Below are 16,193 nucleotides of genomic sequence, written 5' to 3'. Positions count from 1 at the left end.
TCTTGAGAATATTATTAGTTGGCGAGTAGTCGTTTAGGCCGGTAATATCCAAAAGATGGATTTATAACTCTGGGAACTTTTTAGAGCCTTGTTCTACAGGTTATTATACCCTTAGTACATCAAATGTGGGTTGGTTCTTATCCTTGACTCCGTGATCATGACTAGAAACCTTTGGACCTTGTTTGTGTGCCTTGTGTGGTCTTGTTTGTGGTTGTTGCATCATGCACCCATTACATTCATGAGCATTTTTTCAGTTTTCAAGGAACTTAGAGATTCTCTTTGCAAACATCGCAGATATTTTGATCATGGATATTGGAAGAAGGAACACTCGTAAATACAAATTCAGATGTCCCGATCTCATGGAATTAAGGAAGCTATCATCTTTTGTGGATGATCCTAAGGATTTTAGAGACTGTTTTGGAAGACTTTTGTATGTTCTATCTATTGATGTTGAGGGTGGTCTTCTTTGTACTCTGGTTCAGTTCTATGATCCCGTTTACCGGTGATTCACTTTCCCTGATTATCAGTTGTTGCCTACCATGGAGGAGTATGCTTATCTTTTGGGTATGCCAGTTTCTGACAGAGTTCCTTTTAGTGGGGTGGAAAGGATTCTTGAGTCTTAAGTTATTGCTGAAGCTATTCACCTGAGGAAAATTAATGTAGATGCTAATGTCATTGTCAAAGGAAGTATCAGAGGGCATACTTCAAAAAAAATTATTGAGAAATCTTTTTATTTTGCCAATATTGGTAGCATGGTGGCCTTTGAAGATATTATTTCCTTACTCATCTATGGTTTGGTCTTGTTCCCCAACATTGACAATTTTGTTGATGTTAATGCTATTAGGATCTTTTTGGTTGGGAATCATGTTCCAACTTTGCTTGGTGACACCTATTTCTCCATTCATCATATGACTTCTAAGGGGGTGGAACTATTGTCTGTTGTGCACCTTTACTGTACAAGTGGTTTATTTCGCACTTGCCGCAGTCTCCTATGTTCAAAGAAAACAAGGGTTGTTTATGGTGGTCTCAAAGACTTATGTCTCTCACCATTGATGACATAACTTGGTATTCTTATGTTTACGATGACATCAAGATTATTGATAGTTGTGGAGAGTTCTCTAATGTGCCTATTCTTGGTACACAAGGAGGAATCAATTACAATTCAGCTTTGATAAGACGTCAACATGGGTTCTTTATGAAGGACAAACCTAATAACACCTTGTTAGAAGGTTTATTTTTCCAGGAAGGGAAAGAAACTCAAGGGTGTAAAGCTAGGATGGTGCATGCTTGACACAATATTCATAGGAAAGGAAAAAGTGAGCTTGGATTGAAGAATTGTGTGGCTTTGGAGCCTTACACTAGTTGGGTGAAGAAGAGAGCAAAAGAATTCAAGATGCCATATGCTTATGAAAGACCTATGTCTTTAGTAATGGTCAAATCACCCACTATTAAAGGCATAGAGGAGTTGCAATAGGCTTTGAATAGGATGAAGCAAGAGAGGGATGATTAAGAATATAAATTTCACACCTCACACCTTGAGAAGGAAGAATTGCAGAAGCAGTTGAAGGAAAAAAGATGACTTGATAGAGTTTCTTGAGTAACGTGCTATGAAGAGACTAAGGAACCAAGAGGATTTATTTTCCTATAACATTTCATCATCTACTCATCTTCCTACTTCCGGTGTTTGGAAAGGCATTGTAGACCAACTCGTGATGGAGAAAGACGCCATGAAAAGCAACTGTGAAAGGGAGATCAAAAGAGTTCACAAGAAGTATCAAATTGGAGACGGATCGTCATCGAATATGATTCTGTAGATCTAGTTTCTTTCCGTTTATGATCATTGAAATTGTATTTCTGATTGTAATCCTTCACATTATTAATAAAATTATATTTTCAATGCTTCAAAATGCGTTATTTCCTTTATGATGTTTGCAATTTGTTTTATGTCTTAGAGTTCCTTGAAAAAATTCACATTTTGCATTCACATATCATGCATCATGTTGCATCTTGGTCTTGCTTTGAGTAAGTTTGCCAGGGGTCTTATTTCTTCCTTTCTTGGTCTTCATTCAAACAAGTTGTCTAACCAGTACAACATTCGTTCTAATCAAATGAATAAGATGGATCGTCTAGAGCAAGAGAATCGTGAACTCCGCAAAGAGGTGACTACTTTGAGGGACAGTTATGAAAATCTCATTGCTATGATAGAAACTCTTGTGGCTGCTCAGAATCAGCCTCCTCCTCCTCCTCAGACTCCGCTTTAGAGGACTATGGTTTCTAAAATTGTTTCTACACCCATTTTTGTGGCTCTATTTGGTGCTCCACAACATCATATGCCTCCTAGTTTCCCTTAGGGCATGCCTCCTAACTTTGTGCTTGAAGGGTATCAACCTACTACTGAAGTTCCTATGGCTCAACCGATTATGTCTATACCACCTCCTGTGATCCATGTTGCTCCTTATGTTGAAGAACCTGTTTTCCATGCTGACCAGAGTGAAACTGTTGGTGTCTATGAAAGGATGGATGAGTTTCAAGATCAGTTTCAAGCTATGCAGAAAGAGATTCAGGCTTTGAGGGGAAAAGAATTGTTTGGGAAGAATGCTCATGATCCGTGCCTAGTTCCTAATGTTCAAATTGCTCATAAGTTCAAAGTTCCAGATTTCGAGAAGTATAAGGGAAACTCTTATCCTTTGAGTCATTTAGTGATGTATGTTCGCAAGATGTCGACTCAAACTGATAACCATCAACTGTTGATTCACTACTTTCAAGACAGTCTGACTGATGCTGCTTTGAAGTGGTACATTGGACTTGATAGCACCCAGATCCGACCTTTCAACGACCTAGGTGAGGCTTTTGTTCGTTAGTACAAGTATAATATTGACATGGCACTAGACAGAGATCAATTTCGTGCTATGTCCCAAAAGGATAAAGAAACCTTTAAAGAGTACGCGCAGAGATGGCGCAAGATTGCTGCACAGGTCAGTCCTCCGTTAGAAACGAAGGAAATGACAAAGCTATTTTTGAAAACATTTGGTCCATTTTACTATGACCGGATGGTTCCAAGTGCTCCTAGTGATTTTACCGAGATGGTAGACATGAGAATGAGATTAGAATAAGGTGTCCATGAAGGACGATTGAAATAAGGTGGTTCATCTGACAGTTCTAAAAGGTATGTGAATGGCTTGCCCAAGAAGAAGGAACATGATACTAACGTTGTTTCGCAAGAGAAGCGTAGGAGGTCTCCGAGAAACAATCAGTGTCACCAGCATGTGGCATCAACTACTCCAATTATTAATCCTGCTCCGGTTGTTCAAATAGCACCTAGTTATCAACCATATTTTCAACAATGTACCAACCAAGGGAATCAACAACATCAACAGAATCGTATCCAGAGACCTGCACAATCTGATCCAATTCCGATGTCTTACGCGGAATTATTTCCTGCTTTGATAGAAAAGAATTTGATACAAACGAGAACTCCATCAGCTGTTCCAAAAGAGCTTCTGTGGTGGTATAAATTTTGTCATCATTGTGCATTCCATCAAGGTGACCCCAGTCATGATATTGAAAATTGTTTCACTTTGAAAGACGAGGTGAGAAGATTAATGCAAAGTGGTATTTTGTCTTTTGAAGACTCAAGTCCTAATGTGCAAGCCAATTTGTTGCCTAACCATGGTAGTGCAACTGTGAATATGGTCGAAGGATTTCCTGGAAAATACCTTGTTTTTTATGTCAATCTGATCAGAAGATCCTTGGTCGAGATGCATGCAACTTTGTGCGAGCTGAGTCGTTATGAGCATGACCATGCTTCTTGCCACATTTGTTTCAGAAACCCTCGAGGGTGTGATGTGGTAAAAAGAGACTTATAAGATATGTTGGATCAAAATATTATTCAAATTACGAGGGATAGGGATGAAGATGAGCATGAGTTAAATGTCATAGTTCCCCGTTTTAATATCCCAGAACCAGTTGTGATTGCATATAATGGCCAGAAGTCTGTTGTTTCTCCGTTGGTCATTTGTTTGGCGGGTCCTACGCCCTATAAGTATGATAAAGTTGTTCCTTACAAGTACAATGCTACCATGGTGGAAGATGGTAAAGAAGTCCTTATTACCTCCTTTTCGATTGTTGTAAACATTGTTGATGCATGTGGTGTGACCCGAAGTGGTGGAGTATTTGTTGTTGCAACTCCTAAAAGAACTGAAGATGTTGCGGTAGGGAAGCCAAATTAAGAGAAAACTCTTGTTATACAGTATGTCCAGTCCAACGGTGTGGATCAGAATTCTGATCAGGATGAAGTGTTAAAATTGATTAAGAGAAGTGATTTCAATGTGGTGGATCAGTTATTGCACACCCCGACCAAGATATTCGTCTTATCTTTGATGGTGAATTCAGAAGCTCACTGAGACGCTTTGCAAAAGGTCCTGGAGAAAGCCTATGTCGATCATGATGTAACGATTGATCAGTTTGATAGCATTGTGGCCAATATTACCGCATGTAAGAATCCGAGCTTCAGTAATGAAGAGTTGCCCGAGCAAGGGAATGATCATGATTTGGCTTTCCACATCTCTATGAACTGTCAAGAATATGTCATGTCCAATGTACTGGTGGACACTGGCTCTTCTCTTAATGTTATGCCCAAGTCCACTTTGTCCAAGCTTTCTTATCAAGGTGCTCCGATGAGGTTTAGTGGAGTTGTTGTGAAAGCCTTCGATGGCTCGAGATATACCGTAATTGGGGAAGTTGGTTTCCCAATGAAGGTAGGACCGTGCTTATTTCATATCACTTTTCAAGTGATGGACATTCATCCCGCCTATAGTTGTCTCATGGGTCATCCATGGATTCATGAAGTTGGGTCAGTGACATCAACTCTCCATCAAAAGTTAAAGTTTGTGAAGAATGGTAAGTTAGTGATTGTGGGTGGCAAGAAGACCATGTTGGTGAGTCATATCTCTTCATTTTCATACATTGATGCTGACGAAGTTATGGGAACTCCGTTTCAAGCTCTTTCTGTTGATGATAATGTTGTTAAGAAGAATGAGGAATCCATGACATCTTTGAAAGACACACAACAAGTGGTGGAGAATTGTCAACCTTCTAGATGGGGATAAGTTGTTGAACTTGCCGAGAACAAGAACATGGATGGTTTGGGCTTTTCACCTGGTTTAACCCAAAGAGATTTGAAACAAATTCAGGAAGTATTTCACAATGCTGGCTTCATTCATTCCAAAGATCAGTCTGCTGCCGCAATCTTGGAAGATGATGAAGAGCAAGAAGCGCCAAACTTTGTGATGCATGGATTAATATGCCAGAGTTAGATTGTTGTTGATGTTCCTTCTGTTATTCACTTGTCAAAGTAATAAAAAAAAATTCAAAAATCCTTTCAATATCCCAAGGTGAAAGTGAATCTTTATGGGATTTGTTTCAGACTTTGTCATCATTAATAAAATGTTATTTCGCTTATCCATATTATGTTTTATCTTTTTGCTTTTTCTGAAAAATGGTAACATAAAAAACCAAGATAATAATCTCTTTTTATATATGCATCACAATGTGCGTCTATTTGTTCATATTCTGAAATCAAGCCTAAAATCATTATGTAGATTAATCGTTAAACCCATTGAAAACAATAACCCTATGCCATCTCTCAACTTTGAATTCCCTGTGTTTGAAATGGAAGAGGAGGATGTTGAATAGATTCCTGATGAGATTTCCCATTTGCTTGAGCACGAGGAAAAAACCATTTAGCCTCATAAAGATCCATTGGAAATGATTAATATGGGTTCCAAAGATAACAAGAAAGAAGTCAAGATTGGGGCACTGCTTTGTCCAGATATTAAGAAGAGGATGGTAAAGCTTCTTAGAGAATATGTGGATGTGTTTGCTTGGTCTTATCAAGATATGCCAGGTTTGGATACTGATATTATGGAGTATAGATTGTCGTTGAAGCCAGAATGTCCTCCAGTTAAGCAGAAGTTGAGAAGAACTCATCCTGATATGGCTATCAAGATCAAAGAGGAGGTTCAAAAGCAGATTGATATTGGTTTCCTTGTTACATCTGAGTATCCTCAATGGATGGCGAACATTGTGCCTGATCCGAAGAAGGATGGTAAAGTTCGGATGTGTGTTGGTTATAGAGACTTGAACAAAGCAAGCCCAAAAGATGATTTTCCTCGACCACACATTGACATGTTGATAGATAATACAACTAAATTCAATGTCTTCTCCTTTATGGATGGTTTCTTCGATTATAATCAGATCAAGATGGCACCCGAGGACATGGAAAAGACAACATTTATTACACCCTAGGGAACATTCTGCTATAGAGTGATACCTTTCGTTTTAAAGAATGCTGGTGCAACATACCAAAGAGCCATGACTATCCTTTTCCATGACATGATGCACAAACACATACGCCATCCATTACACCATTTCCCATTAATACCCTTGTCTCACATTTCATTCATTTCATTCATTTCCAACAAGCAAATTTCTTGGATATTCTAATATTTAACCCTCTCATATCTCGAATGTTTGAAAGTCATGTTATTCATACATTCAGATTTGAGAATATTAAATAGGGGTAACTGTCATACCCCAAAATCAGCCCTCCCCTTTTCATTTCTACCTAACCTTTTGTTTAGCATCTCATCTGCATACTCAGTGCATCATAGTACATTCCATTTTTATTGAGAAGCTAAAAATCATGGATTCAAGGGTCTTGATCACACAAAACATAGAAGGGTGGCTAAATCCCCAAGCTAGGATTCATTGTAATGACCATAACCATATAATCACCATTTAAAACCATGCTTGAGCCAAAATTCAAAAACCATTAGAAACTATTTTTACAGTTACCATTCAAAATTCCATAAACCATAGCCATTGTAATACATTCACAAATTCATCAAGTCAAACTTAAGTTTACGATAACCATCACATACCATAACCAAGTTCATTTCATTTCTACTACTTCATTACAACCACAAACTTTACATTTAAGTCCATCTTACAAAAGTTACAACATGTCAAACATTTCCAAGCATTGCAATTAAAAAGCTTAAACTCGATACAATAAAAAATCCATTACAAACATGACAAGTTCGAATTATTTTCATTTCCAAATACATGCGTTTCAATACATAAACCATTACAATTGTGATCATTAAACTCTTTTTTCAAATCTATTTCATTTCCAAACTTTTTACATTCTATTCCACCCATCCTAAACCTATTTTCCATTTTAACTTTAATCTTCACGAATCCACATTTTCTTAATGTTTCCTTCACCATGTTCACATGTTACTTCAAGAATATGCAACTTGTATTCCTTTGTTCAAACCCTCCATTTGTACCAAATACCCTACAAACCATTTCAAACCATGTTAGCATACATACACATTAACATTCACTAATCCAAACACCAAAATCTGACATGAGCATTACATTAATCCAATTCAACCATATATCCATATTACAAGCATGAACATGATACTTAACAATAATGCACAACATCAACAATCATTCAGTTAGCAACATAACATAGTTCATCACAAAAACTACCTAACAAACCGACTCAAAACAAACTTTCCTCCCTAACCGCATTTCAACCACCTATAACAACACTGCTATAACAGAAGCAAAAACCTCCAAAAAAAAACAAAAACTGCAAACACTTTTAATGGCACTTCTAACTTCACAATTACAACCTAACAGAATTAACAACTTCTAACTGACTCAACAACTTCTACACACCCTCTAATTAGAGCTGTCAATTTAGGGGGTCGGAACCTAACTTTTAAGGGCCCCAAAATATAGGAGGCCCAAAATTCTAAAAATAAATGAGTCCCAAAATATATAGGCCCCATAAACTAAAGGCCCATAAAATTCAAGTAAAGCCTTAAGGCCCTATCATTTTTTAAAGTTTTAAAGAAAAAAAACTGACTTTTTTTTTAAAGAAAAAAATATTTTATTTTTTTATTTTCATAAAAATCATTTTTTTTCAAAAAATATCAACTTTTTTATTTTAGGAAAATTTTGATTTTGTTTCAAATAAAATTAAACTTTTTTATTTAAAAAAATCGATTTAATTTTTTGGAAAAAATTGATTTTTTTTTATTTTTGAAAAAACTTTGACTTTTTTTTTCTATTTTCGAAAAAAGTCAGTTTTTTTTATTTTCGAAAAAAGTCATTTTTTTTCAAAAACAAATCATCTTTTTTTATCGAAAAAATCGACTTTTTTTATATATAAAAAAAATCGAAATATCTTTTTGAAAAATATCAAATTTTTTAGTTTTAGGAAAAATTGACTTTTTTTCTCGAAAACAATCGATGGTTTATTTTCAAAAAAAAATCGACATTCTTTTTCGAAAAAAATAAGTTTTTATTTAAAAAAATAATTGACTTTTTTTTCGAAAAAAATTGATTTTTTATTTTAAAAAAAACGCTTTTCTCATTTTAAAAAATTAATCAGTTTTTTTTTACGAAAAAATCTATTTATTTTTTGTGAAAAAAATATTTTTTTTCAAAAATACCAATTTTTTAAAAAAAAACTAAAATTTTTAATACTTTCAAAAAAATCGATTATGTTTATTTTTTAAAAGAATTATTTTTTTTATTTTAAGAAAGTAAGGTTTATTTTCGAAAAAAAATCAATGTTTCTTTTTTTTTGAAAAAAAAAATAATATTTAAAAAAAATAGTTTTCAAAAATATTTATTATTTAAAAATATATATTTAAAAAAATAAATTATATTTTGAACCCCTCATTTAGGCCCTTTAAAAAACAAAAATATGAATGGGCTTAAAAATAAGAGGTGATTTAGTATGGAGCCTAAAAAAATGGGACCAAATAGGGGGCCTAATTGTTAAGGCTTTCTCATTTAGGGCTTCTTTGACCCCTTTACTTATGATGACTTCAATTATTCTCGTAATATAAGATCAGACACATTCTTCCATGATCCATGATTGAGGAGTAAATAATTGGTTGGCCAAGCTCTTTGAGGTCCAACTAAAATTATTTGAGTTCACAATCTCTCAAACAAGAGACTTGGAAGGACGGTGTGACCAAGGTAAAACATCTCAATTTCACGATCCTCTCAGCACGAAGTCTAAAAGGAGATTTGATTAAGGCAAGACATTCCGGTTCAATTCCAATAACAAAATATCACTATTGCAAACATCTAGAGAGATATAGAGCTGATTTGTTTAAAAATTCTCCGTTCTATTAACATTAATTTTCTTCAAAAACAAATCAAAATGAAAAGTCAATCGGGCCAATAGTTGAAATACCACAACATTAAGAGAAAAATAACCTAAAAGCTACATCAATTAACTTTAGTATACAACTTAAACAACCAAAATGAAGGAATGAAGAGAACATTTCCAGGACTGGACTGAACCAAATTATATTTAAGGGTTGAGACATCAACAAAACAGGTAATTATAATTTGCCATCTACTGGCCTGAAGTTGTAACTTATGATGATATATAATTACAATTTGATAAAATAGGTAGTATAATCTGGTGTGGCTCCTTATTATTTGAAAGATAAAACCTTCCTACTAGAGCCTTACTTCATATCTGATGCCCGGATCCCATAGCGCTTGAAGATTTCTCTAAACCCGTAAACACTGATATCGTAGTTGAACTGCAATTGCACACAAGCAAATGGAAGTATGAGATTATTAAAAATATTCAAAGCCAAAGCCTTTGACATATGTCATAGAAGTTCAAAAATGTTTGATAGGTTTTACAGCCACTTTTACTGGTTACAAAACTTTTAGTTGTTTAGCAGCTATTAAGAGCTTCTCAATTTCAACTATGCCACATAATATTTAAGCAACTCAATATACATTTTGCTCCATTGATATAGTAATCTTTAAGCAATCTTGCAATCTACACTTTTATACTTTCTAATTATTAATTAATTTTGTTTCAAAATGAAATATCAATTTTGAGTAAGAAAATTTATTTTTAAATGATAGGAAATGGCTCCTTGTACATGGAATGGAAGAAATCTTAACTTTGAGGAACCCTCCATGGCAAGTAGACAAATTTCATTGGTAAAAACCTAAATGGCTTCATATCAAGAAACTGTTGGATTTATTAATCCAGCATCACCCTTAGGGATTCGATGGGTTTAACATCCCAACCCATGGCGTTTAGTATGGGCTGGGCACAGCCCCTTGAGGGCTCTATGCTATAAGAAAATAAAGTTGCGCCCTCATTAACAGCAATTGCTTTTAGCCTAGTGGTTAGCGCTTAATCCAAAAGAAACATGTGCTTAAGTTGATCTTAGTGGTTGATTACTAGATTTAATACCTGGGAAGGGTACATTTTCAGAATTTGATATTTTCTTAAGGGGGATTGTTCAAAATACAAATAATCATGGTCGGTATTACATGCTTTACAATTTTCCTGAAAAGCAGGAGGAGGGATACTTACTGGCATGACTTTCACATTGTATTTAGTAATATTTGGATCAGCTACCCTACCCTGGTTAGCCACCTGTAAAAAGAAACACATGTCTCAAGTAACTACATTTCCATTGAGTCAATGAAAAGATCAACCAATTACTAAAAACCAAATTATTGTCATAGAATTTGTGCTTCTTGGGTTTACTTAAACATGCCATCAGAAGAAAATTTATTATAATTTTATCCTATTAGCAATTTAGGCACTGAGGTTAAGAGGCTTAGCAAACAGAAAGGAATACCATACATGTGTTGGACTATGAAATATTTCCATGAATGGGTACTCCTTTTTCTGCCGACTTATACAAAACCCAGGATACTTTGGACACTCAACCTGCAAAGCACAAAAAATTATCATGTCATCATCAATGTGGAATAGAAACGTTGCAAAGTGCGTAGACAATAACAAGCAATAAAGGTACAGAAAAAGGAACACGATAAAAGATAAATTCTACTGTAAGCCTTGTGCCTACTTTCCTATTAGTAAACTCCACAACTCATTGCAAAGTAATGAGCACATTTGTGTATGTTTTTGTGACTCTATCAGACTAGACGATTGCAATGCTTCATCGTGAGTAAAAATATACATAGGTATGACTCTCAAGTGCCAACACAAACAAGTAATAAGAGATCATTAATAAAATAACTTACACGCATAAATTTTACATGTGGATAAAACTCAGAAGCAGCTTCTTCTAATACTTTGTCAAGATGTTCTGTGTAATTCCCCCTGCATTATAGAATAATAAGAAGCCATTCCTAAATTAATTCATTTTATTTCTTTTCTTTTTCATTCACACCTAAATAAGCTTCAGAGTAAGAGTATTCAAGAGCTGACTCCAACCGGATCACCTGATAGTAAAAGCAACAACCACGGGAAACCCTTCATGAAGGAGATTGACAAACTCACGCTCGGAGGTGAAATGAACAACCCGTGATGGTCCAAGATCCTTTGGATAACCAGTATAGTACCTAATATTATCAAAACAATTCCAACAAATTGATATTTCCCATTAATAGACAGCATGGGATGAGGTGAATTTCCAAGAATAATGCACCAGGGAATTGTGCAAAGTATCTATCATCTAAATTATATCATGCAAATTGCAAAGTATGCTACCATAGTACGGGTTACTGAACTTTGTCGTTAATATTCAATTATTTGAAATGAGATTCCATAGACTTATCGATAAGACTAAACAATTCTTCAATCAAATGACAATAATTAGTTTCTAATATTTAATTAACGAAAAAAATGCCTAGAGAAAAATAAGTATTGTAGTACAAAGAATTATTGTAGTTACTACAGAATGATAGAAAATAGAATCAGTAGTAAAGATTAATAAAGCTACAATTCAGAGAAAATGACACCAGTAGTTAACATGGACATACTTGCAAGTTCCCCGAAGATGACCAATCATTCGGTCCAAAAATGACGATTTTTCCATTCCACAGAGTACTTCAATAGGTGAACTGTATATCTAGTACCTGCATCATGAACAAATTTTACTTCTAGGAGTTGATTACGATAATCTCATCTACTCTCTCATACATAGATAATAACCAACTAAACAGCAGGTAAAAATCTCACAATTTACTTTGCATCACTAGCTCAAAATCAAATAACCAATTAAGCAGGCAATAGTTATGACACTGCACTATCAATGTCACTAAAACCTATCTTGGTTCATTTCATCTATGACAAGTGTTTCCTATTCACAAAGTTCGGTTGAAGCATTTTATCAAACAGAAAACAAGCATTACACCATGAGACACAACAGCAGCAAAATCATTCAGTTTTATCAACGGAAACATCTTAACAATGGAAGAATTCAAATCAAAGCTTTGTTACTAATTCATTATCAAGACAAATGAGAAGCACTTGGTTGAACACTTCATGGCAACAAACTAAAACAAATGAGAACTCAAATGGAAATAAGACAAATAAAAGCTTCATTATCATAATGAGGATTGAAACCCACTGTGGGGAAATTAAATTACCCTTAAGCCTTGGAACCGAGCTTCAATGGCGGAGGGAAAACAGAAAAGGAAGAAGAATGGATTCTGTGTTTTATGAGAAAAGGAAAGTGGAAAGGAATTGCATACGAGAGTGAACAAGACGGTTTTCAATACCCAATACCGGGTTTGTGGTTCGATCGAATTAGTATGATATATTGTGTTAATTTATTTTTAAATGATATTTATTTTTTCATAAATATAGTTTATGTTATATATTATATAAAATTTATTATTTATTAGTATTTTTATAATATTAATAAATAAATAAATTGTAATTTGGATATCTAAAAACGGATCTAAATCAAACCGCATGAAATTTGATCGAATCGGATCGAATTTTTTAAACTTATCATCCAAAACTGAACTGGAACATGTTTTGACTGGGTTTGAGTTCGGATTTCCCCATCAATGAATTAATGATTGGTGTTGAGAGTGTTGACCAGGATAGATGAGTCACAGTAGTGGTTGATGACCAATAGATGAGTCACAGTAGTGGTTGATGACCAATAGATGAGTCACAGAAGTGGAACCAGCTTAGGAGGTTTGAATCCTGCAAATAAGATTGGTTTGGAAGGACAGAAAAGAGATTTCAGTATCTTTAAGACGAAATCCACTCTCAGTAAACAGAATTCTTTGTTGCCGAGAAAAATCGAGAAGGAATTGGAGTCTCAGAAGATTAATGGCACTTCTGGTGTGGATGATGATTCTGTTAATGCAAGTGTTCCTGCTGGTAGATACTTTGCTGCTCTTAGAGGACCTGAGTTAAATGAAGTTAAGGTGAGAAATTGCTACCTAAGTTGCATGAATGCATGCATGTTAGCTAGATATATGCTATATATCTTTCCAAAGACTCAATCACAGTTAAAAATTATGGGATTTTAAAATGATGTTTAAGAGAATAGTTGATCAGATATTTTTATTTTTAAAATAGTTTTTAAATATGTATAAATGATCAATTATAATGTTGTGCATACATTTGACACAGGACTATGAGGACATCCTTCTCCCGACAGATGAGCAGTGGTCGTTTCTCCTTCGGTTTCCTATAGGATGTTTTGGTATCTGTCTCGACCTAAGCAGTCAAGCGGTTTTATGGCATAATCTGGCAACAAGTCCAGCCACAAGGTTTCTTCATATTACACCAAATATCAGTTTTCTAATATGGTTGTTAGCCTTAGCAGTGTTGATAGCTGTTTCCATCACCTACATTCTGAAATGCATATTCTACTTTGAAGCAGTCAGAAGAGAGTATTTCCATCCGGTTCGTATCAACTTCTTCTTTGCCCCTTGGGTTGTCTGCATGTTTTTAGCAATCTCTGTACCCTCTAAACTAGCCCCACAACAAACCATTCACCCTGCCATTTGGTGCACTTTCATAGCACCTTATTTTCTACTTGAACTCAAAATCTATGGCCAGTGGCTTTCTGGAGGCAAAAGGCGTCTATCTAAGGTTGCAAATCCCTCTAACCATCTCTCTGTATCTGGTAACTTTGTTGGAGCAATTACATCGCACTTTGGAAGCATTGTATCGAGGTCCTCTTCAAACTTAGCTCCAATTTCTTTCTCCAATTCAGGCTCCATCTTAAGTCTATCATGATATAAAAGGTTACAGTTAAAAGGTTTCAGCCTTTGGAGTAAAAGCTTCCCGATTCGTCCAGCACCCACCGTTCCTATCGTCTTTCCTTCAAGATCATAGGCTCTATGTGCAATGCCAGCAACATCCCATTCTCCTGTAATAGACTGATGGTAACCAGGCACAAAATTCCTCACCATAATGAGAATTCTCATTAGCTCATCCTCAGCAACAGATATTGTGTTGCTTCCTGTGACCTCTGCGACGGTTAAACCAGCAGCAGCCGCAGCATTGAGATCAATGTGATCAGAACCAATTCCGGCAGTCAAAAGTAGCTCTAAATTCTTAGCTTTCTTAATTCTTTCAGCAGTAACATAGGCAGGGTGAAATGGTGTAGATATCAGAACATGAAGATCAGGAATGGTAGTTTGTGTTTTAAATTTTGTTAAAAATGCTCTACTCAGATCAAACAATTTCATATTCATCAAACTGGTCCAATTACTAGGCACTACGCCATTGATATGATTACCCTCCAATCTGATATCAACTAAAGAACCTAAATTTGCAACAGAATGACTCAAAGTACCACTAAGATTAAAACACGGCAAATTAATCATCGAAACTTTACCATCAGAATTGCATTTTAATCAAATTTATATCATGTATAAAGTTGTTGAGGCATTTCCACAAACAGCTTGTGAGTGTACATATTAAGCAGTATTATAAACATGTTGATTCAAATGAGATAAAAAATGAAATTTGATATTAAGAAAACTAGAGATTAAAGAGAAATGGAGATAGAAGAGTACCTTTATTTCTGTGATAGAGAAAAGTCGACGGCGGTGTAATTGGTTGACGGTGGCGGAAGTTTTGCACAGAACATGAATGGAGTGATAAACTCAACGTCCAAATTTTGGGAATAAAATAAGGCCCCTCAATGGGGCCTAAAAAAATGCATTATATAAAGGGCCTAAAATAAATCTCAATGATAAGGGGCTTAATATATTGGGGCTTTAATAGGGCGCTTTTAAATATAGGGCTTATTTGACAACTCTACCTCTAACAACTTCTAACTCCCCTACAAAAACATTCTAACAGAAAAAACCAGTCTAACTGCATAACTGGTTCCCTCAATAACTCTAACAAGCGATAACTGGAACGAAACCTCAACAAACCTCCCCAATTCAGAACTGAATTCCACCACCCTTTCTAACTGAATGTCAACCTCTATCTAACACCTCTAACCAAATTAAAACACACTCCAACAACCCTCAAGGGATTCTGCAGAAAACTTCAACCAAGAACTCCCTCAAAACTGAACTTCAGAACCTACAAAAAATGGCATAACCCTCAAACCAACCTTGACGACACTTCTTCAACAGCACCCTCTCCTAACAACTTCGGGGATCACTAACAGAACCCTTAACCAACTCTGAACCTCAACACTGACACCTCCATTCGGACCTCAAAAAAACAAACTTCAAGTTGCACCCTCTCTAACCATCCCATATAACTCCACTCTCCCTCCCAAACCTCCGAACGAAGCAACAACCACCCTCTGAACTAAACAAAACCAGAAGGAAAATGGGAGAATAACAATAACACGAAGAACAAAAGAGAGAAAAAGCAAGTAGAAGAGAAGAACAAAGATCAATAGGAAGTCATTACCTGAGCCACCGCGCCGAACTTGAATCCGGTAGGTCTCTCTTCTCCTCTTGATCCCTTGATTTCGTGTGCAAGAACGATCCTTCAGTAATTTTGATTTCGAGGATGAACCAATTCGGTGATGAGCCTTAAGCGTCTTTGAGCTTTCGTTTGAAATCCGTACGTGAGAGAGGCTTATTGAAGACGATGATGAAACCTGAGTCGTGTTTGGAGGCGTCGTTCATGTGATGTGCGTTCTGAATTTGTGGCTGCGTGGACATGGATCTGAATCCGGTTCTTGGGGATTTTTGGGAGACTTAGGCCTTTGGCCCAAGAAAACAAGCCTTTACTGTATCACCCCCATCCGTTTTTCACCCCCATGGCCCATTAACCTCATGTTCATGATTAATCCCCTGCTTAATCTCTTGTTAATTTATGTTAATTTTAGTTTCTTGTTAATCATGCTACTGATTTTGCTTGTTATTGT

At 35.6% G+C, this 16,193-nt stretch overlaps 1 protein-coding gene across 4 annotated transcripts; it reads right to left on the bottom strand.

Moving 5' to 3' along the window:
• Positions 1-9,357: 9,357 nt before the first annotated feature.
• On the bottom strand, positions 9,358-15,988 carry LOC127073311 (uncharacterized). Of its 4 annotated transcripts, none has more exons than XM_051014459.1 (8): positions 15,731-15,988; positions 14,872-14,879; positions 11,863-11,958; positions 11,323-11,442; positions 11,122-11,200; positions 10,718-10,804; positions 10,442-10,504; positions 9,358-9,644 (listed from the first exon to the last, which is right to left on the bottom strand). In XM_051014459.1, exons 3-8 carry the CDS (start codon positions 11,916-11,918, stop codon positions 9,567-9,569), a joined length of 483 nt encoding a protein of 160 aa, XP_050870416.1. In that variant the 5' UTR covers positions 11,919-11,958; positions 14,872-14,879; positions 15,731-15,988; the 3' UTR covers positions 9,358-9,566. The 4 variants fall into 4 exon arrangements, with proteins under 4 accessions (XP_050870416.1, XP_050870418.1, XP_050870417.1 ...); XM_051014461.1 differs by having other exon boundaries at positions 14,872-15,625; positions 15,731-15,987; XM_051014460.1 differs by having other exon boundaries at positions 14,872-15,006; positions 15,731-15,987.
• Between the last annotated feature and the right edge of the window lie 205 nt (positions 15,989-16,193).

The sequence above is a fragment of the Lathyrus oleraceus genome, chromosome 4, assembly GCF_024323335.1.
Source record: "Lathyrus oleraceus cultivar Zhongwan6 chromosome 4, CAAS_Psat_ZW6_1.0, whole genome shotgun sequence".
NCBI classification, from domain to species: Eukaryota; Viridiplantae; Streptophyta; class Magnoliopsida; order Fabales; family Fabaceae; genus Lathyrus; species Lathyrus oleraceus.
The sequence above is the reverse complement of the archived record's forward strand: the minus strand, read 5'-3'. Positions and strand labels throughout refer to the sequence as shown.